Source organism: Dendrobates tinctorius, unplaced genomic scaffold (genome assembly GCF_039654945.1).
Source record: "Dendrobates tinctorius isolate UK_male_01 unplaced genomic scaffold, ASM3965494v1 ptg000165l, whole genome shotgun sequence".
Taxonomy (NCBI): Eukaryota; Metazoa; Chordata; class Amphibia; order Anura; family Dendrobatidae; genus Dendrobates; species Dendrobates tinctorius.
Genome location: NW_027361832.1, coordinates 11722400 through 11743798, shown reverse-complemented (window position 1 = coordinate 11743798; position 21399 = coordinate 11722400). Strand labels below are relative to the sequence as shown.

General features: G+C 41.8%; 1 protein-coding gene across 2 annotated transcripts in view; it reads right to left on the bottom strand.

The window, feature by feature from the left end:
* The window catches only part of TRIQK (triple QxxK/R motif containing), a 187434-nt gene that overhangs the window by 42155 nt on the left and 123880 nt on the right, over nucleotides 1–21399 (bottom strand). For both annotated transcript variants that reach the window (XM_073550495.1, XM_073550496.1), the window contains exon 4: nucleotides 14069–14154. In XM_073550495.1, coding sequence (XP_073406596.1) covers nucleotides 14069–14154 — 86 coding nt within the window. The remainder of the gene's footprint in view (nucleotides 1–14068; nucleotides 14155–21399) is intronic.

Here is a 21399-nt window from a genome sequence, read left to right as displayed (position 1 = left end):
CCCGCCCCCTCCGCCGCGTCACTTCCACCGCTCAAATGAGCCCGCGGGAACACCCGATAGGGAGCTGGCACGGCGCCCCGGCCCAGCATGCTTCCAGCCCGCCGCCATGCACCGCCGACTGGGCTCTAAACGCAGGACCAGGGCCGCACCAGGAAGGGCCCGGGGAATACTTACCTCCGATGCTGGCACTCTGGATATGGCTGTCCTCCGGACCCTTGCTCCACCTGCTCCGCACACTGCCGTGGAGACCTGCCCGGCCCCACCGTGGCGCTTCCAGGGACCCTGCACTGACCGAGGTAGGAGACCCCACTGCTACCTGGGTCGGTCAGACAACCTGGGAATTTCCTGACGATCCATGATGGACGATCTGTAGGGAACCCTGTCCTCCAGGAACAGGAAACCAACTGATGCGTGGGAGAGGTGCCGCCCTTTTGTATCTGTAGGCTTCCTGTTCCTGAAGGGTGGATCCCCTCTCTCAGGTGGTGCTGTCATGGACGATTGAATAAACTTGCAAATTTTCCCCACTATACATGGTTCCCTGTTCTTGCTGGAATTATAATATACATTATTTTATAGGACAAAATTATTTTGAGAGTGAATTTATATGATTACAAAATGTCTAAGAAGCTCCCCATGAAGTCAGCTGTATTTGAGCATTTCACAGTGACTCAAGATGAAAAATATTTTGTGTGTCAATGTATGACAAATGACCCAGAGGAAAACAAATGCTGTGATGCCAAAATCAGTGCATACTCAGGCAATGATAAAAATGCTCCTACAAGAGCTTCCAATCTAAAAAGACATTTACAACGCTTCCACCAAGAAGTTTTCAAAGCTGTGACTGAGAAAGATAACAGCAGCACCAAGAAACCTGCGCCCAGCACTTCCTACCAGGCAAAGGAGGAAGAAAGAGCATCTCAAACATCATTAACAAGATATTTTGTAAGTGACAAAGTTACTGTAACAATGACAGCAGATATGTTTAAAAAACAGCTCATACAGCTTGTTGTGAAGGATGGTGTACCATTATCATTATTTGCACGACCAGCTTTTACAGCTCTTAATGGAGAAATGGCCCACAAACTTGGTGTTTCTCTGGAAAGAGAAAGCATTAGAAAATTAGTGATTGAAGAAGCCCTTAAACAAAAGGAAGATTTTAAAAAGACTCTCAAAAGACACTTCATGTTTCTTAAAATGGATGCCTGCACACATCACAGAGTGAACTATTTTGCCATCAATGTTCGATATGCTTGTGACAACAAAGAAATTGTTACCAAGACACTGGCAGTAAAAGATACTAAATCTCATCACAGCAGCCAGTTTCTCCAGGCCTTAGTGGAAAAAGTTCTGCAAGATTACTAACTCAAAAAAAGAACAAGTTCTTGCTATTGTAACGGACAATGCTTCAAACATGATAAGTACAATTAAACTGATGAATGAGAGTAATGAACAACAGCTAGAAGAAAATTTAGGATTCTGTATGTTTGAGATGGAAGGCCACAGTGCTGTTCATGTAGCTGAGGAACAAACAGATATTGCAACAGAAGAAAAGCAAAATTATACTTTAGAAATAGATCTTGTTGAAGCTTCTTCAAAACACTTTCATATTCATCACATGCGCTGTGCTGTGCACACGCTGCAGCTGGCAATAAGATAGTCTGCAAGAGGGACATGCTGGAAATCTGATTGAAAAAGTGAGCAAATTGGTTATTGCCACCAGAACCCCTAAAATTGATTCCATCTTGAAGAGACGTGCTGGGAAAGGGGCAATTGTTGATCAAGCCACTCAGAGGGGCAGCACTTATTTAATGATTGAGCGATTGCTTGAACTAAAACCGCTTCCTATAGATATGGCGAACCCTCAGGTAACCCTAAATGAAGGTCAATGGACACAGGTAGCTGAATTGAAAGAATTGCTTAATCACCCATTTACAGTGACTAAAAAATTACAAGCTGAGGATTTAACTCCTGGCATTTTCATAAGGGAGTGGAAGAACTTGCTATTTTGCCTGTCCCAAAAAGGAGGTTAAAAATATATAAAGTGCTCTCAGTGAGAGCACTTTCTACTGGCTAACACGGTACCAAACCACTTTTTTCGTTTTACTAAAGAGGAGGTTTAATCGCAGATGGCATTTCTGCTTCAATGAAACAGAGAGAGACACAGCTATTGGAAAATAAAATTCTTCTGGAAGCTGTTTATGTGGACCCAAGTCATCGTAAACTGCTTGATGATCAACAGATTACTAAAGGAAAAGAAGCTCTGACTGAGGTAGCAGTTAGGATGAGTGGCCTACAGGAGGACTGCCAGGCGCAAGAGGACTTGGGTCCTGACAGTGTTACTGCTGCCATATCTTCATCCTCATCAGATGAGGAGTCTGACTTTGACAAGTATTTGGATGACATGGAGCAGGCAAAGCGTTGCCGCAAGGAAAAAGATTTCACTCCGTCTCCTATAGCAAGCAGATTGACCATATTTCAGCAAAATGTTTCACTTGCTCTCAAAGAAATAGAAAAATTCAACCGTTCATCAAAACTGTGCATGAGGCAATTCCTTTATACCCGGAAATTGTTAGAGATGTTGCCCATGTGGTTACGGCTTTGCCACCAACCCAAGTTAGTGTAGAGAGGTTGTTCTCTAGCCTTAAAATTATTAGGTCAGATTTAAGGTCATCTATGAAGGAGGATCTGATGGAGGCAATTCTATTTCTTAGAACAAATTCATAGACTGCACAAATGTTATTTAGTATGTTTTTGTTGAAAACTGTTTTTGCCACTTACATAGTTTATTACATAGTGTGTATATATATATATATATATATATATATATATATATATATATATATATATATATATATATATATATACACACACGCGCATATGCACACACACTATATATATATATATATATATATTATATTTTACATAGTGTATTACATATTTACAATTTATTACAGTTTTGTGTTCTAAAGTTGTATTCAAATAAATATATTATGTTCTATCTAGATATCTTGATTATTGTGTCATAAAATGATTAAATGTCTGATGTTCACACTGTACTACAATAAATTTTTCACTTAAATATAAGCAATATATGTGGGAGTCGGAGTCGGTGTAAGGGAAATTGAGGAGTCGCAGTCGTAGGTTTGGCTTACCGACTCCACAGCCTTGAATAAAATGCAATAATAAGCGATCAAAAGAACTTATCTGCACCAAAATGGTATCAACAAAAACATCAGCGCACAAAAAATAAGCCCTCGCCAGCCCCAGATCCCGAAAAACGGATACGCTATGGATCTCAGAAAATGGCAACTTTTTTTTTTTTTAACAAAATTTGGAAAAAAATTTTCACCACTTAGATAAAAAAAGAACCGAGACATGTTTGGTGTCTATGAACTCATAATGACCTGGAGAATCATAATGGCAGGTCAGTTTTAGCATTTAGTGAACCTAGAAAAAAAGCCAAACAAAAAAAAAAACAGTGTGGGATTGCACTTTTTTTTTGCAATTTCACCGCACTTGGATTTTTTTCTCCCCATTTTCTGTTACATGACATGGTAAAACCAATGGTGTTCTTCAAAAGTACAACTCGTCCCACAAAAAACAAGCCCTTACATGGCCATTTTGAATAAGAAATAAAAAAGCTATGGCTCTGGACAGAAGGGGAGCAAAAAATGAAAATGTAAAACCAAAAATACACCTGCTCGTTAAGGAGTTAAAAAAATCCTATTCTATAGAATAAGGTTTTGGCACAAAAAACTCAGCAAAACCTGATACCTGGTGCATTTTTTCAGTGGTTTTTCACCACCCAATCATTTCAATGGGTGAAAAACGCTGAAAAAACACTGAAGGACGTGACATGTTCCATTCTGCAAAAAAACATGCAAAGCACAAAATTCTGATGACAAAAAAACAAGTTGTGTGCAGGAGATTTCTGAAATATACTTTGCTGGTACTGTAAAGTGCAGCGGAAAGTTTGCATTAAAAAACGCATCAAAAAAATGCTGCAAAAACACCTAGTGTGAACTTATCCTTAGTATGCAGAACTACTATGTAACTAAAAAAGGTTTCTCCTCTAAATTGTGTATTTTCATCTGTTATAGTGAGAGAAAAAAAAAACTCAAAATGTACAAATACATTTCAAGATAAAAGAATTTTACTGTATATGTCATATACACTGTGAGACAGTTACCGGCATTGTGGTGAATTGGCAGTATGTGTCGCAGAGGAGGAGGTCCTCTGCGCTGTAAGCCTGAAATACTGCTCTGAGACCTGTAGTTCCACAAGCCCTATTTAATTTGTAAGGGGCTGGGCTTACAGGGTTAGCCGGAGAGCTGGGCGGGTCTGGCTAGCCACACACCTCCCATCAATGGGTGTGTTGCAAATGTTGTAATGAGACTATGGTGTGCTCACATGGTCTACGTGTTGGAAGGTCCTGCAAGAGGACAGACTTCCTGAATAGCACATGGTGAGGCCATTTACCTGCAGAGCCTGTGATGGCTAACTGCATTGGGGAAGCTACCGACCTTTTGAGGGTCTGTCAGGTTCGACCTCTTGAGCAAGTTATCATCCGGGACAGTGATCCCAGTAAGGCAGCATCCCTGGAAGCTAGGACTGACAAGAAGTCAGCGTGTGGAGCGGAGCTCCAGGAAGGTAACTCGGACAAGGGGGTTGTAAGAAAGGCAGAGAGGTGTATCTGCTACATGAACAGACTGGTGTCTTGTTATGTTCGTGGATGTAACAAAACGGACTGTACTCTATCCAGTTTATGCTGTGTTTAAATAAACCGAAAGGTCTGTATAAGTGATGAACCGTTCCTGTGTGCCTTAATCCCATTGCCAAGCGAGTGTCCCCCAAACAACACACATATATATATATATATATATATATAGCCAATATAGCCTGCCTTTTCCATAACAGTCATAAACCTTCCATCCAAGGAGTCTGTCAGTTACTTAACCTGTTGACATTTTTTGTGCAGCACCACCCACAGCTTTCCAGACACTGTTCAGACAGATGACAGTTTTCCTTCACCACCATAAATCTCCTGTTTAAGAAAAGCCCACAAGTTCTCAATAGGGTTTAGGTCCAGTGAGGGAGAGGCCACATCATTATTCCTTTAGGGTCTTTACCAGCAGCCAAGCAGTGAAGACTTTTGACACTGCAATAGAGTTAAGGTAAGGATGCTGAAACCAGACTACTACTGAACAAGACATACATTGAAACGTCAAAACTGGACCAAGAAATATCTGAAGACAGGTTTTTCAACGGTTTCATGTACTGATGAGATAAGAGACTCTTGACGGACGTGAAAGATGGGCCCAATAGCTGGATCAGTAACTGGCACAAACCTCCACTTCGACTCACGACACCAACAAGGTGGAGGTGGGCAATTGTTGTGGGCTGGTATTCATAAAGATGAGTTAGTTGGACCTATTTGGTTAAATATTGATTCAAAAATCAACTCCCAAACCTACTGCCAGTTTTTAGTAGACACTTTCTTCAAGCAGTGGTGCAGGAAAAAGTCTTCACCTTTCAAGAAAACAATGATTATTATGCAGAGCAGTGCTCCATCACAGTAACAAAGTCTCCACTGCTCGGCTGCCAGTAAAAGCCTTAAAGATGAAAGAATAACGACATGGCCCAGTCCTCATGGGACCTAAACCCTACTGAAAACTTATGGGTTATTCTTAAATGGGAGATTTACGGTAAAGGAAAATAGTCACCTCTCTGAACACTGTCTGGGAGGCTGTGGTTGGTGTTGGCCAAAAATTTGATTGTCAACAGTTTAAGAAACATTAAGAAACTGAAAGACTCCTTGGATGGAGCTTATGTTATTTAACAGTGGACATATTGGTCACTGATATGTATTTTTTTTTATTTGTCATAAATGTATTTTTGTACATTTAGAGTTCTTTGGCTATTCTATTCACTTTAACTGATGAAGATTTTTCATTTAGTTGCCCAATAATTCTACACAACAATATTCTCATAAGAAAGACAAAACCTCACTTTTCCTTTCTTAAATATTCAGGTTGATTAACCTTTGGATTGACCGGCAGCACTGTAGTTGTTCAATAGTAAAATTATCACAAATACAAATTGCCTAAATAATTGTGAATACAGTGGGTAACAACGGCATCCCTGCACGCTACCTCTCCTACCACCCCGAAGGGACGCTGGCATAATTACCCACACAGGTGCCCTACCGTGCCCTCTATGTCCCAGGGCCTGCACACGTCGCGCCTGTCTCCTAGAAGTGCGCTTAGGGCGCGCATGCTCCCTTATTCTTAAAGAGACAGCGTGTGCGCACCTGATGTGTCCCCAGCCAATAGTTAGGAGGTACTTTGTACTTACGGCACCTTCATCTTTTGGAAGGTGCAAAACAACATTCATATTTAGTTGTAAGGTTCCTGTTCCGTCTTCCTGAATCTGCCTAGTCTGAACCAGTACCTACATCTGATTCCAGTGTCAGTCCAGTCTGTAATCCAAAATCCGCACTGTATGAACCAGCACCAATGTACGTCCTCGCTATGAACCAGACACCGCTCTGACTGAATTGTCTGCCTGTTCTTCCAAGCTCTCCTCGGTCCGTGGTGCAGTGGGTCCACACCCACCAGCGTGTCACAGTGTAGATGTTGGTTGGTCTCCTATTGGCATTAGTCAAGCTGAGGTTTAATGTTTGACCCTTTCATTTTATACATGATAGAGTAGCTCCAATCAAAAAATAAAAACATGACTTACAGACAGACATACATACATTACATATGACAAGCCTACAACCTGCAGCAATCCTCAGTCTGCTGAACCGCCGCACGACCCGCTCTACCCCCTACTAGTGTATCCTTACCCATCCCTGTAGACTGTGAACCATCACGGGCAGGGTCCTCTCTCCTTCTGTACTTGTTTGTGTCATGTTTATTGTACTTGCCTATATTTGCCCCGTTCACATGTAAAGCGCCATGGAATAAATGGCGCTATATAAATGCATAATAATAATAATTACAGATACTAAGCATGGCCCTCACTCCTCCTGTAACTGTTAAGCTGTTTTATATTCTGTAATATCTTTTATTGTCTGTACATGTCCCCGTTTAATTGTTAAGTGCTGCGGAATATGTTAGCGCTATAGAAATAAAGTTATTATTATTTTTATCATCACTCTTTAGAGTCTAGGGTCTCAACAAAAATTTTTATGAACGCCTTATAAAAATGGTTATTGCTCAACAGTTAGAAACGAGCTATGATATTATTTAGAGGTCTTGTCTACGTTGCTATCGACTGATAATTCCTGACTTTTCTGCAAAGCTGTTCCCAACGCAAGATAAAATATTTGCTGACAATCTAATGCGTATGGGGGAATTCTTGACTAATGTTCAGCGTCAACATATCTGATCGTTCATTCAGTTACAAAATAAACTGCGAGACGGCAGCGATGAGCAAACACATAATATTCGACTAAGTGAATCCAATCCGAAGTGCTATTTTATGTGTATGGACAGATTTTTTTTTTCTCATGCTGATGCGAGCAGCAAATAAGGATACAGCCCTCATATAAGGTGATATAGAAAAAAATAAATGAGTATATTGAGTGTCATTACACTCATTATACTCTTTTGTGTGTTTTTATGTTCTTTATTGCTATTATTCTATTGTACAATCTTGTATTCTACATATTTAGGCGTTGGCAAGATACGTTTGTAAAATGACATCATTAATGCATGTTTTGCATTTTCTGTACATGATGTCAACTTGTAATTTCCCTACTTCCCCTTATCTTTCCTTCTCTTCCCATTCCCATCCCTCCCCCCCCCCCTGTCTTCCCCTCTCCCCATTGTTTAAAAGAATAAAATCTTTGGAAAAGAAAAAAATAAATGAATAAAAAAAAAAAAGTTTCACTGTCGATAGAATCCTTACAATTTTCTCCAGACAGCTTGGTGTAGTAATAGATAATTCCAGCCCAGTTTATTAAACCCAAGAGTGCCAGTTGTCACTGAGATCAGTGATTGTGATACTCTCTTTCACACACACACACTCAATTTTTTTTTTTTATTATTATTTTCACACTGAAATAATGCCAAAAGCAACATCAGCGACCTAAGAATTGCAAAGGGAGATGCAATGACGCAAGCTTCTTCAGGTGTGAAGCTTTGCTTCTGTACTTCTTTGAAACAAAAGAAAAATGCTGAAGAACATAGCAAATGATGAAAGGGAACAGGACATCTAATTTAAACAAAAAAAATAAAAAAAATCAAGAAAGAAAGAAACATACATAAGGTTAATGAAACATCCTTTAACAAAAATGGCAATTTCCTTTTCCTCATTAAAAACTGACACACGGCACTAACTGCAGAGATTATGTTGGGAAAACATGCTGCATCGTATGGCAAGGCTTGATCAAGATCTGCAGTCAAGAGAAAAAAAAAAAAAAAAAAAAGTACTGTTTCATGATTAGAATAGCAAATACTGGAAGGAACCCAAATCCGTCATCTGGCAGCCGAGCAGCTGGTACAGCTTGGTAGTAATACCTTGGCATTTCCTATTAGCTAGAACTTGTAAAAATTGATTTTTCATCTGCCACATACAAGGGAGATGCTCTTCTGTTTTAACATATTTTCATATCTTTTTCTAAATAAAACCTGTAGAATTGCAGACATTGTGTCTGTGAGGTCTGCGAGCTGCCAGCTTCATTACCATGGATAGATGCTGGGCAAGGAGTACGTGTAATCAATCCCAGGGCATACACTGAACTTCGTTTGCAAATTTTGTTTGTTTTCTCCGACTATTTGGCGGTGCTTGGTGGAACGCGTGCAAAAGAAGAGCGACCCAGTAAAAACTGATCGATCCCGTGCCATAATACTACTGCCCTTTAATTGACGGCGCCAATATGTGTGTGACAGCTGGGCCGAGGCTCGAGCCTCTCCGGGGATCGGTTTATAAAGACGCTTACGCTTTCAAGGGTTTGATTTCACCTTATTCCGATCGGCAGTCATTGAATATATACTTCTTATTGGAGGAAAATAAAATATTCGTCCCTATTTGATCCGGTGCCATTAGGATTTTCGTAGTACAACGTGGATTCAGATGTAAACAGCAAGAGCAGAACCGAGATCTTTTGCATGTCAGACTTCACTTTTCTGATTGACGGGTTAGTGAAGAATACAGTGGAGGCAATTTAATGTCCTGGGATATTTTCATTTTTTTTAAATTTTAATAGTCAACTGTCAGATTATCAATAGCTAATATGGTCAAGGATAGAAAGGTCAGGGATGAAGTTATGATAAAAACGACAAAACAAAGAAAAAAAAAAGACTAAATATAGAAAAGAAAAAAATAAAATGACTCAGTTTTGATTTTGTGACTTGTATATGTTAAACCTAATAGTTTTAATGTGCTTAACCCTGCACAATTCACGTGCCCAAAAATGCATGGAAAAACTAAACTGTGGCAATGTGCAAGTACAACCAATACGGCCTTCCAATGCTTAAGAGGGACATCACCACAGCCATTGTACCCGTTTTATTGCGTTATAAAAAAAAAAAAAAAAAAACATCCTGTAACTTTCACCCTCTTTCAGCTATTCTTTAAAGAGTAATCATTGGTTTAATTTTTATTTCATAAATTAATAGTAGATGAAAAATTAGAAACTTTGTAATATATCTTATCAGATTCATCTGTATCTTTCTCCTCCTCGACTGATTGTTTTCCAAATTCTCAATTCATGGGTAAAATCTGTATTCCGTGAAATTTGGCCACACCTGCTGACACGTTCCCTATAAGTAAAGGCAGATTCTCCCGTTACTGAGATAAGAGATGGCAGTTGATGCTCATAAAATTCCATGGAGAACTGTAACTGCTGCACCAGGTGAACTTGCAGCAGAATGTCGGTGTCTGTCTCTAGCTCCTCCCACCTCCATAGAATTTTAAAAACACCAGCTGTCATATCCTCTCTCAGTAATAGGAAAAAAATCAGTCTTTACTTAAAAGAGAACCTGTCCACCAGGTTTGTCCCATATGAGATGCGCCTTTCAGGGCTCATATACAGCATTCTATAATCCTATATATAAGCCCTCAAAGATGACCTCTAAGAGAAGAAAAATAATTATTATACTCACATGCAGGACGATCTGATCTGACAGGTGTCGCTCTTCTTGGTCTGGCATCTTCCATCTTATGATGCCGTCCTCCTTTTTGTTTTGTGTGGATGACGCGTCCCTGCATCATCCACAGTCTCCTTGGCATCGCACTAATGCGCAGGCGTACTTCTCTACCATTTCCTGGCACCCGCGCACTGCAGTACTTTGCTCTACCCTCAAAGGCAGAGAAGTACACCTGTGCAGGAGCGAGATGCCGAGGAGACTGTGTGGAAGACATAGCGACGCATCATTCACATGAAGCAAGAAGGAGGACGGCGATTGTAGGAAGACTGGAGGCACCAGACCAAGAACATTGACACTCCTCGGACCAGACCGCCCCACAGGTGAGTATAATAAAAGATTTTTCTTCTCTTGCAGGTCGGGTTGGGGGGCTTATACATAGAATTAGAGAGCGCTGTATATTGGCCCTGAAAAAGTGGTCGCTGTATCCAAAATCGACCATTCCTGGCGACAGGTTCGCTTTAATACAGATTGTACCCGGATTTTATGAATGACTGATCGGTCCGAGAAGAGAAAAAAGCAGATTCCTCTGATTAAATTAAGCATCTTTGTAATATATTTTATGTGTACCACTGATTTATAAAATAAAAAATTAAAAGGACAGTTACTCTTTAAAAACTAGCTGGAGGATACATAACACATAAATTAGAGAACGTATGTGATACATAATATATAACTTTGCCTACTAATTATATCAGCCTAGCAGACTCGGACTTCCACCTTTTGTGCACATATATTCCATTCTTATACATACGTGAGAGCACTTTGCTGCTGGAACAATCAATGGAATCCTAAAGGGCTCCAGAGCTTGTACTTATCCCTCATCAACTTTTCCCCCACCTCCCGTATGAATTAGAAACAGGTAGGACTAAAGCATAGAAAATATCTAGAGCTGAAAAATTTGATAAGGGGACTTCAGTCAGGTTCCCTACTGCAATCCTTTCTTTGGGCTACACTGTTGCTATAAGGATGGGTGCCCATATGACACATGGTACTTGATTGACTCGGGTAAAGCACAAAATTATCTGAATGTTATTTTTTACATAATAAAAAAAAGGATATTTCTATTCAATGTTTCCTTTTCTTTCTAAGTTTTGCTATGGTATGGGAGTGGTGAACACTAAAGGTGCATGGCATTAGAAAAATAATTAAATTATTGAGGGTAACACGATCACCAATATACCAGATATCGGCATAAATTATAGAATAAATCTACCCAAGGTCATAGCTGCCACAAACTCCTATGTGTAGCAGACGGACCTATCACTCTTAACAAAATGGGTGCATCATACACCGGTGGAATTTTAATATATACTGGTACATGAAACATCAATCATGATGCATACTCCCAAAGTATTTGCAATCCATAAGTATTTAAAGTGTATGTCTACTTTTGAACCCTATTTGACTGTTTACATAAAAAAATCAATTTACAAAGAAAGCTGAAGTTTTTTTTCCCTTAAATTATCCTCCAAGCATGATTTTTTTGTAGTACACATCATCACTATATTTTGCTGCCTTTTCTCCCAAACACTATGTTGCAGTGCTGTTTCAGTTCCCAGTTCAAGCTCCTTAAGAAGCTCCTTTTAGAGATGGGTGAGTCTGAAAAGCAAAGTTCGGCGTCTGTACCGAACACTTACTGTTCGGGCATGGACACCGAACACTGACTTCACCAGGAAGCCCATGTTACTGCTCGGGTTTGTCTGCCCGAACATCGGGTGTACATGTCAAAGCGGCAAACACGGCTTCTGATCGGCGGTGAAATCACCCCTGCTGGTCAAGGAGCCGCGGTTCCCATGCTGTCAAAAGACAGTGTGAGCGCTCAGCTGTGATCTGAAGTATAAAGTTTACCTCCAGTCACTGGCGTCAGCTGATGGGACTACAGCTCCCATCATCTGACGCCTGCTGCCGCTAATAGCAGCGAGAGCAGGAGCGGCTGATGGGTGTATTCATCAGCCGCTCCTGCGCTGTAAATAAAGAAGTAAAAAAAAAATAGCGTGAGTTTCCCTGTATTCTTGATAACCAGCCAGGAAAAACTCACAGCTGTTGCCTGCAACTCTCAGCTGTCAGCAAGGCAGGTTATCAAGAATAGAGGGGTCCCCATGCCGTAGTTTTTAATTATTAATTTATTTATTAAAAAACTGCGTGGGGACCCCTCTATTCTTCATAACCAGCCTTGCTGAAGCTGACAGGTGAGTTTTGACTGGCTGGATATCAAAAATACAGGGGAACCCACACCATTTTTTTCCTTTAATTATTTATTTACAGTACAGGAGATGGCTAATGAACACACCCATAAGTAGCTCCTGTTCTCGCTGTTATTAGCGCCAGCAGGTGTCGGATGATGGAAGCTGTAGTCCCATCAGCTAACACCAGCGACCGGAGGTAAACTTTACACATACTTTTTACATTTGACAGCATGGGAACTGCGGCTCTCTGACCAGTGGGGACGATATCACCGTCGATCAGAAGCGTTGTTTGACACACTGTCATGCACATGACAGCGTGGCAAACACTGGATGTTCGGGCCCCCCATTCAAGTGAATGGGGTCTGGGTCCGAGTACTGTTCTGGTACTCAAACTTTTTGTAACTGTTCGGCCGAACCCAAACATCCAGGTGTCCGCCCATCTCTAGTTCCTTTAATTTGCTCAGCAACAACCATGAGCTACATTCAGACAGTCAAGGCCCTGATTCATTAAAGCTTTTACACAAGAATTTTGGTGTAAAAAACTTTGAAAAGCCAAAAACCATGGCGCAGCATGAAACTGCACAAAAATGTTGTGGTTTTTGGTGGTCTCACGTCAAACTAGGCAGACCTGAGGCAGGAAGAGGGCAAGGTAACTCTCACTCAAATTCTAGACAAACAATGGCGCTACTTTGCCACAGATGTTAGTCCAGTCTTGTGACAAGACACATACGGAGGTGCAGGCCACAATTCAGATGTGCCAGATTCATTAAAAATCAGGAGTATCTAACTCCAGAATGCCTCCATCAAGACTGGTGTGAAAGTAGGAAGGCCCAGAAGAGAAAATAGACACGGAAAGTCCAGCACATAGATGGTTTAAATAAAGTGTACTGATAGTGCCGGAAACACTTCTGTTGAACATAGCTTCAAAAAGGAGCCAGAGATGGGCATTGAACTTGCACTACAGCATAGGGTTTGGGAGAGAAAAAAAGCATAATAAGGTAATGAAGTATAGCAGAAAAAAAAAATTATAATTTTGCAGCGTCAGAAGGAAAATTAAAGGAATCGGACATCATGAATCAATCCACTTGAGTAACAGAGGCCGGTCCCTGCCCAGTAACCTTTATAGACAGGTCTCCTCTATGTGTGTATAACATATGCATGGTGGCTCAGTGGTTAGCAGTGTTGCTTTGTTTTGCTAGAGACCGGGGTTCAAATCCCAAAGACAACATCTGTAAGGAGTTTGTATGTTCTCCCTTTTCTCCGGGTTCTCTGGTTTCCCCGCACACGTCACACACAGCACAAATCTCTTCCCCGCATTTCTGCTGTATACAACATATAGGTTACACACTATTAAGAAATACATATACTTGGAATGTGTGTCACTAGAAACATGATGGTAAGAAAATAATAAAACCTGAAGATGGGATTTTCCAAGTTTTTTTTCTTTCAAAATGACACATTACCGAGTCACAGCGGTGTTCGTACCATTTAACACAAGGACCCTTGACAAGCCTTTAAATCTAATGTTTGCAGCAATCAAAGGGTTAATCGATGCTTTAAGTAAGGCAGCGCGCGATAAATATTTTAGGTGCAGACATTGTACTCAGGGTTTGAAGTGTCAGAAGCAATCTCTCTCAGAAATCAATATTCACACAGCACATCCTGGGGGAGAAGGGAAGTAGACATGTAGGGAAAGTTAATGTGAGTTATCAAATACATGTCTACCTTAATCCCAATTGCTGTTTTCTTGGCTTCTGCTTTTAGCCGCGTTGCTTTTAATACAGGCTTGTTTTTCTTGTAGTCTTGTCTTCCTAAAGTAGAAATAGAATAAATAATTGATGACAAAAAGTACACTCGTAATTATTTTAGCATTATCGATTCTCTTTTTTTTTTTTTATTATTATTATTATTATTATTATTATTAAAATACAAACCGTCCTGAAATTAAAGCTAAAAAGGCACGTGCTATGTATTTCTAAGCATTAGAAGATGGATATTCGGGAGACAAAATTGATAGAATATGCGTCTATATACAAAGTGATAAAGACTAGAAAAATACAATTAAAATGGTGTTATATAATAAGAATAAAAATAAACTTCGATTATTAAGGTCTACATACGACTTTTTCTAGAGGGCATTTTAGTTGGTGCAGCTTGTATTGTGAAATCAGGAAATGCATCGGGTATAACTCCGGTAGGTATGAAGAAAGAGTTCACCTCCGATTACTGATTAAAGAGAATCTGTCACCCCATTTTAGCCCTACCAGCTACCGGCACCACCATCAGGGGCTTATCTACAGCATTCTGTAATGCTGTAGATAAGCCCCCAATGTAACCTGAAAGATAAGAAAAACGAGTTAGACTATACTCACCCCGTCGTGCAGTCCGATGGGTGTCGTGGTTCCGTCCGGCGCCTCCCATCTTCATACGATGCCGTCCTTCTTAGTTCTGCCGCGGATCCTGCGCAGGCGTACTTTCTCTGCCCTGTTGCCCATATTTCACTATATCGTGGAGCTGGACATTTATCTTCATTACCTCAGAGTAAAGTACTGCAGTGCGAAGGCGTCGGGAAAGGTCAGAGAGGTCCGGCGCCTGCGCACTGCAGTACTTTACTCTGCCCTCAACAAAGCAGAGAAAGTACGCCTGTGCAGGAGCCGCGGCAGAAGAAGGAGGACGGCATCGTATGAAGATAGGAGGCGCTGGACCGGACAGCGACACCCACTGCACCCGCCCCCCGGTGAATATAATCTAACTAGTTTTTCATATCTTTCAGCTGATAGGGCTAAAATGGGGTGACAGATTCCCTTTAAAGAGTACTTCACAGCCAACACATGCTGCCCAATATAAGCATGTTTGACTCAGAGGTAGTACAGCGTTTCAGTGAAAAAACATACTTTAATACAATGCCATGAACCAAACTGAACAGGAGCCTACTCGGATAGGCGGGTCCCCGGCAGCTTCTCGCAGCCTGCTGCCCTGAATTGACAGGTCTTACCCTAAATACATACAGAAAGACCTGTCGCTCCAGGGCAGCAGGCCGGGAGAAGCCGCAGGGGACCCGCCTATCCGATTAGTCTCCCGTATTCTTTGGTCCCTGGTAGTGTTTGAAGTAAAACATACCTGACTGAAATCATACAGCCAGTGTGATACATGCTGCCCATTACGGATTTTACTCTTTAACAAAATGTAACTTGCATAACCAAATATATATTCTTATAGAAAACATATAAACTCACATTTACTTTTACATAGAAGTCATTGATAGAATAGGGCTAAACGAAGCCATTAAATATTTCTATTTTCATTAACTAGAAACAGATCTCACATGTGGGTGAAATATTTCTAACGCTACATTTCTGTAGACAGGTTTTCAAGATCCAAAGGGGATAGGAAGTTACGCAATGAACTCTGGTATAAAAGGGTAATAATTAGTCACTTAGGGACCAGGTTACCATCGAGCCCCATCTGCTTGTACCTCACTGTGCCTGTACGGTGCTCCACATAGAGATGACACGTACAGGTCTTTTTCCAACTTCTATCTCTAAAAATTAAACAAATTGTTCGACTATAAAGTTTGGACCCATGTTATTCTACAATGTAATATAAAACTAATACATACATTTTTATAGCATGCACGTTAAAAGTAAAATAAAAAAATTATAGCATTAATTTTAGGCATTCAGGATTAAAAAATATTTCTTAGTTTTTGACTGTCATGCTCCAAAAGTGAGAACTTTTTTTTAATTCACATTTAAGCAGCATTATATGTTTGTAGACTCCTCAGTATTTTCCATATTTCAACACACAAATGACCTACAACTACATCAGATTTTCACACAGTCCTAAAACTAGATTAAGAGAAAGATATCAAAATGAGTCAAAAATATCAGATTTTGTTGTTCTTTTATTGAGAAAAATGATCCACTATCACGTCCGTTAATCTTTAGGATGAGCAGATTTGAAGATTAAAGTTAGAATCTAGTGTTATCAATCAATGCACTGGCCATTAGGTGAGTGAGTTATACACTTTAATTAAAAGAACAAGGATCTATCAAAGTCTGATATTCACAACACAAGTTTGTGGAAATAGATCATGGAGTCATACTACAAGACTCGTTAAAGGGTTGATTGTGACTTGTAGGATCGCTACTACCAATAGGTGGCGCTGTAGAGTAAAAGTCCTCTTTCTTTCTGAAGAGGCAATTTGCATATGGAAAGACTAAAGATTTTTCAGGACCTGAGAAGATTTCTTGATGCTCATCAGGCTGGAAAAGGTTACAAAACCATCGCTAAAGACTTTGAAATCCACAGTCAGACAGTTTACTGTATGTATAAATGTAGGAAAATTCAATACCACCAGTAGGCCACGTGCACACGATCAGTATTTGAGTTTTTCACCTCAGTATTTGTAAGCCAAAGCAAAAGCTGGTATTTCTGATGGTCTGGATGAAACGAGATGTGTAAGCATCCTTAAAGTCGACCACCACCATAAAACAATTGTGGTGAAGAAGTTTTATGGCTGTATTCACCGACTCCATCTTGAAGGTGTGGTTTTTTTAATCAGCGATTAAGACTCTTCAGATTTATGATGGTCCTGAATGAGCCATCTGGCTTTTTTTTTTTTAAATCAAAAAGAGGGGGGGGAATAAAATCCCCTTTCGTTTTGTTCGCCAGAAATCTCCCCTAGAACCTGCTTCTCCACTAGGCCCAAAAGATCTCTGTGTCAAGGGCAAGTTGTTCCTCTGCTGATTTCTGATAAGGGGTTACAATATTACAAATGACTGACGCAGCAGATGATAGAATTCTATTTTCAGGCCTTCCCTTACTATATATCCAGGACCCAGGTGCTGGAGGGGATGTTCTCCCAGGCCTGAAATAAGAGAGAAAACCTTCCCCTTACTGTTGGTCTGGTGTCATTGCGAGGACTTCTTGGAAGCGGTGGAGGGGCCTCCGAACATGAATCTTGACTTGCTTTTACTTCTACCTTCCCACTTCATTCTCTCTCCTAGAGGACGTCCTCTGTTACATTTTTTCCTCTGAAAGGAAGACTTTCTCAACTCTTCTGAGAGTCCAGGAAAGCTCTTTTTTCTATTACTGTCTTATTCCAGGATGTCGTCCAGCTCTTTCCCAAACAAAAATTGGCCATAACAAGGCATGGAACACAACATCTCACTACCTGTGCACTTGATCCGATCCCATCCCACTTCATCCCAAACCTCACCACAGTCTTCATCCCAACCCTAACCCATCTCTTCAACCTATCACTAGCAACTGGTGTTTTCCCCTCAAGCTTTAAACATGCCTCAATCACACCTATCCTCAAAAAGCCCTCTCTTGACCCATCCTCTGTATCTAGCCATCGCCCTATATCACTTCTCCCCTATGCCTCAAAACTACTGAAACAACACGTCCATCTTGAACTATCCTCCCACCTCTCTTCTTGCTCCCTCCTTGACCACTTGCAATCCGGCTTCCGGCCACACCACTCCACTGAAACTGCCCTAACTAAGGTCACCAATGACCTACTAGCCACCAAGCGACACTACTCTGTCCTCCTCCTCCTGGACCTGTCCTCTGCCTTTGACACAGTGGACCATTCCCTATTACTACAGACCCTCTCATCTCTTGGTATCACAGACTTGGCCCTATCATGGATTGCGTCATACCTAGCAGACCGGACATTCAGCGTCTCCCATTCGCACACCACCTCCTCACCGCGTCCCCTATCCGTCGGAGTCCCGCAAGGTTCAGTCCTAGGGCCCCTGCTCTTCTCCGTTTACACCTTCGGACTCGGACAGCTCATAGAATCTCATGGCTTTCAGTATCATCTCTATGCTGATGACACACAGATCTACATCTCTGGACCAGATATCACCTCCCTGCTAAACAGAATCCCTCAATGTCTGTCTGCTATTTCATCCTTCTTCTCCTCTAGATTTCTAAAACTTAATATGGACAAAACAGAATTAATCATCTTTCGCCCATCTCACATGACCCCCCCAACAGACCAATCCATTAAAGTAAACGGCTGCCCACTCTCTCCAGTCCCACAAGCTCACTGCCTCGGGGTTATCCTTGACACTGATCTCTCCTTCAAACCACATATCCAAGCCTTTTCCGCTTCCTGCCAACTTCAACTCAAAAATATTTCACGGATCCGTACATTCTTCAACCATGAATCTGCAAAAACCCTAGTCCATGCCCTCATCATCTCCCGCCTTGACTACTGCAACCTCCTGCTCTGTGGCCTCCCCTCTAACACTCTCGCACCCCTCCAATCTATTCTTAACTCTGCTGCCCAACTAATCCACCTGTCCCCCCGCTATTCCACGGCCTCTCACCTCTGTCAATCCCTGCACTGGCTTCCCATTACCCAAAGACTCCAGTTCAAAACCCTAACCATAACATACAAAGCCATCCACAATCTGAGTCCTCCATACATCTGTGACCTAGTCTCCCGGTACTTACCTGCACGAAACCTCCGATCCTCACAAGATCTCCTTCTGTACTCCCCTCTTATCTCCTCTTCCCACAATCGCATACAAGATTTCTCCCGCGCATCCCCTCTACTCTGGAACTCTCTACCACAACATATCAGACTCTTGCCTATCATGGCATGGAAACCTTCAAAAAGAACTTGAAGACCTACCTCTTCCGACAAGCCTACAACTTGCAGTAACCACCGATCCACCAAACCGCTGCACGACCAAATCTACCCTTGCCTACTGAATCCTCACCCATCCCGTTGTAGATTGTGAGCCCTCGCGGGCAGGGTCCTCTCTCATCCTGTACCAGTCATGACTTGTATTGTGTAAGATTACTGTACTTGTATGTATTATGTATATCCCTCCTCACATGTAAAGCGCCATGGAATAAATGGCGCTATAATAATAAATAACTTGATTGCAATCTTCCAGACAGCCCATGAGCCAAAAGACCATCTTGCTGCATTCGACAAACCGGCAGACCTAGCTTCTAGCCTCACAGAGTCAGCGGACATGTTTGTTAAGAATGCTGAGGCTCGTGTAACAGAATCTTATCCAATATGCCTCTATCTCTTGGGGTTTTGGACTTAAGCTGTTCCTCCAGCTGTTGCAGCCAAACCATAAAGGAACGTGCTGTAAAAGTTCCGTCAATCGAGGGTGCTGCTTCCCATGTGTGCCTTAGATAAGGGTCTGCCTTCTTATCTAATGGGTCTCTGAGCACCCCTGAATCTTAAAAGCGTAGTGATATCTTCGATGACCTAGACACAGCGGATGAGGGCACAGCACTAGTCTTTTCCAATCTCATCCACTCTCTGCTAATGACTGCTTGGACCTTACCATTGACCAGGAAGGTGCGTTTCTTTTTCTCCTCTAAACCTCCAAACATGTCCTCAAGAAACTTAACTGCTTTCTCTTCCTTTAAACCCATAGTTGAGCTAATGATTTTAAGCAATTTATGCGGGTCCTCCACCAAAAAGCACCATCTTCCCCCCTATTTCACTGTCAGAGGAGGATGAGGACGAGGACTCTGTATGGTATTGATCTTCCGACGACCTTGGAGGGGAGTCAGAATTGGAAGAAACCTAAGTTTTTTCTTCCCTTTAATAGTTTTTTAGGGAGCCCTCCACTTCAGATCTAATAATGGACCGAAGGCTTGCTGCAAAGTCAGGGGTCTCCTCAATAATGGTCCTGTGGATGCAGTCAGAGCAGAGGTCTTTCTGCCAGTCCACCACTATTGGGTTTTTGCATAGCGCACACTCCCTGCTCCTCCTAGAGCTAGCTTTCCTAGGCCTCTCCTAGTGATTTAAACAAATAATGGGCCTAATAAAAAATGGTGACATTCACAAAGATCACGCACCTCCTGCTGTCACTTAAGGGTACTGGATTTGGAAGCTGTGGTGGGGCACGTAATGCATCCTCTCTGGACACGGAGGAGTCTTGAGATGCTCTGCTCCTCTGGCTAGGACAGCTGCCTCCCTTGTGTACACATTAATAGTGAGCTGTTGGCTGCTGCTGCTGATTGCCTTGGTCCATGGTAACCAGGCCAGGTGAGTAGGAGCGTAAGCAGCGACCTGCTCTGCTGCTCGCCCATAAGAAGGGGGAGACAGCGCCTCCCTTCCAGTCCTGCCCTACCCCACAAAAGCTGACTGGGCATGCCATCCTGCGTGCCCCAGCCAGCGATGAGTAGAGTGCTGCTATTTTCTTCTGGCTCGCCCACTCACGTCACTCGGGCACGCCCATACCCAGCGGGCCTTGCCTGCCCCATGACGTCAGCGGTGCATACCACTTCTGGATGAGCTTCCCAGTTGCTCTATTACGCTGAGCACAGAGGAGAGCAGGCACAGAGAATGTGGCAAAGGAGGGCATGGCGGTCCGAGACCAGTTACAAACCTGACTGTGGCGCCCACATCTATATACACAAAGCCCTCCAGGGGACCTGTGGACTGCGCTTCCAGTCACCTGAAGGCCAGCTCCACAGATACGCAGCCTGTTCTTCTGATGCCGGGACATGCCTGGGAATAATTCTTTCCTCTTCACTGCAGATTTCAGCAAGGTGACCCCATCAAGGACAGAAAACCAACTGAAGCAGGGGAGAGGTATTGCCCTTTTAGTTCAGTAGGCTTCCTGTCCTTGCTGGGCGGATCCCTCTCTCAGACGTGCAGTCATGGGTGAAGGTAAAAAATGCATAACAACTATATCAGAACAATTTGTTTGGTTAAAATGGTCATTGGTATACCATAAGTGCGTATGTTTGCAGTCAAATTAAATATTTTCAATAGTGCTATTTTTTATAGAATAGATTATATATTCAGCCATTTGTTAAAGCAAACCCCAACTAAAATATCCTATTAAAGGCTTTAAGGTATTTTAATACCTTCCTGATGAAGTTACTTTCTGTTTTTGCATTTTTGTTTTTTTAGTCTCCTTCATGCTACATTCCAAAATTACAACTGCATCATTATAAACATACAACTTGTTGTTTGCAGGACGAGTTGTACTTTTGAATGACACTATTCATTTTACCACCTAATTTACTGGAAAACCAGACAGAAATGCCAACTTAAGAAAAAT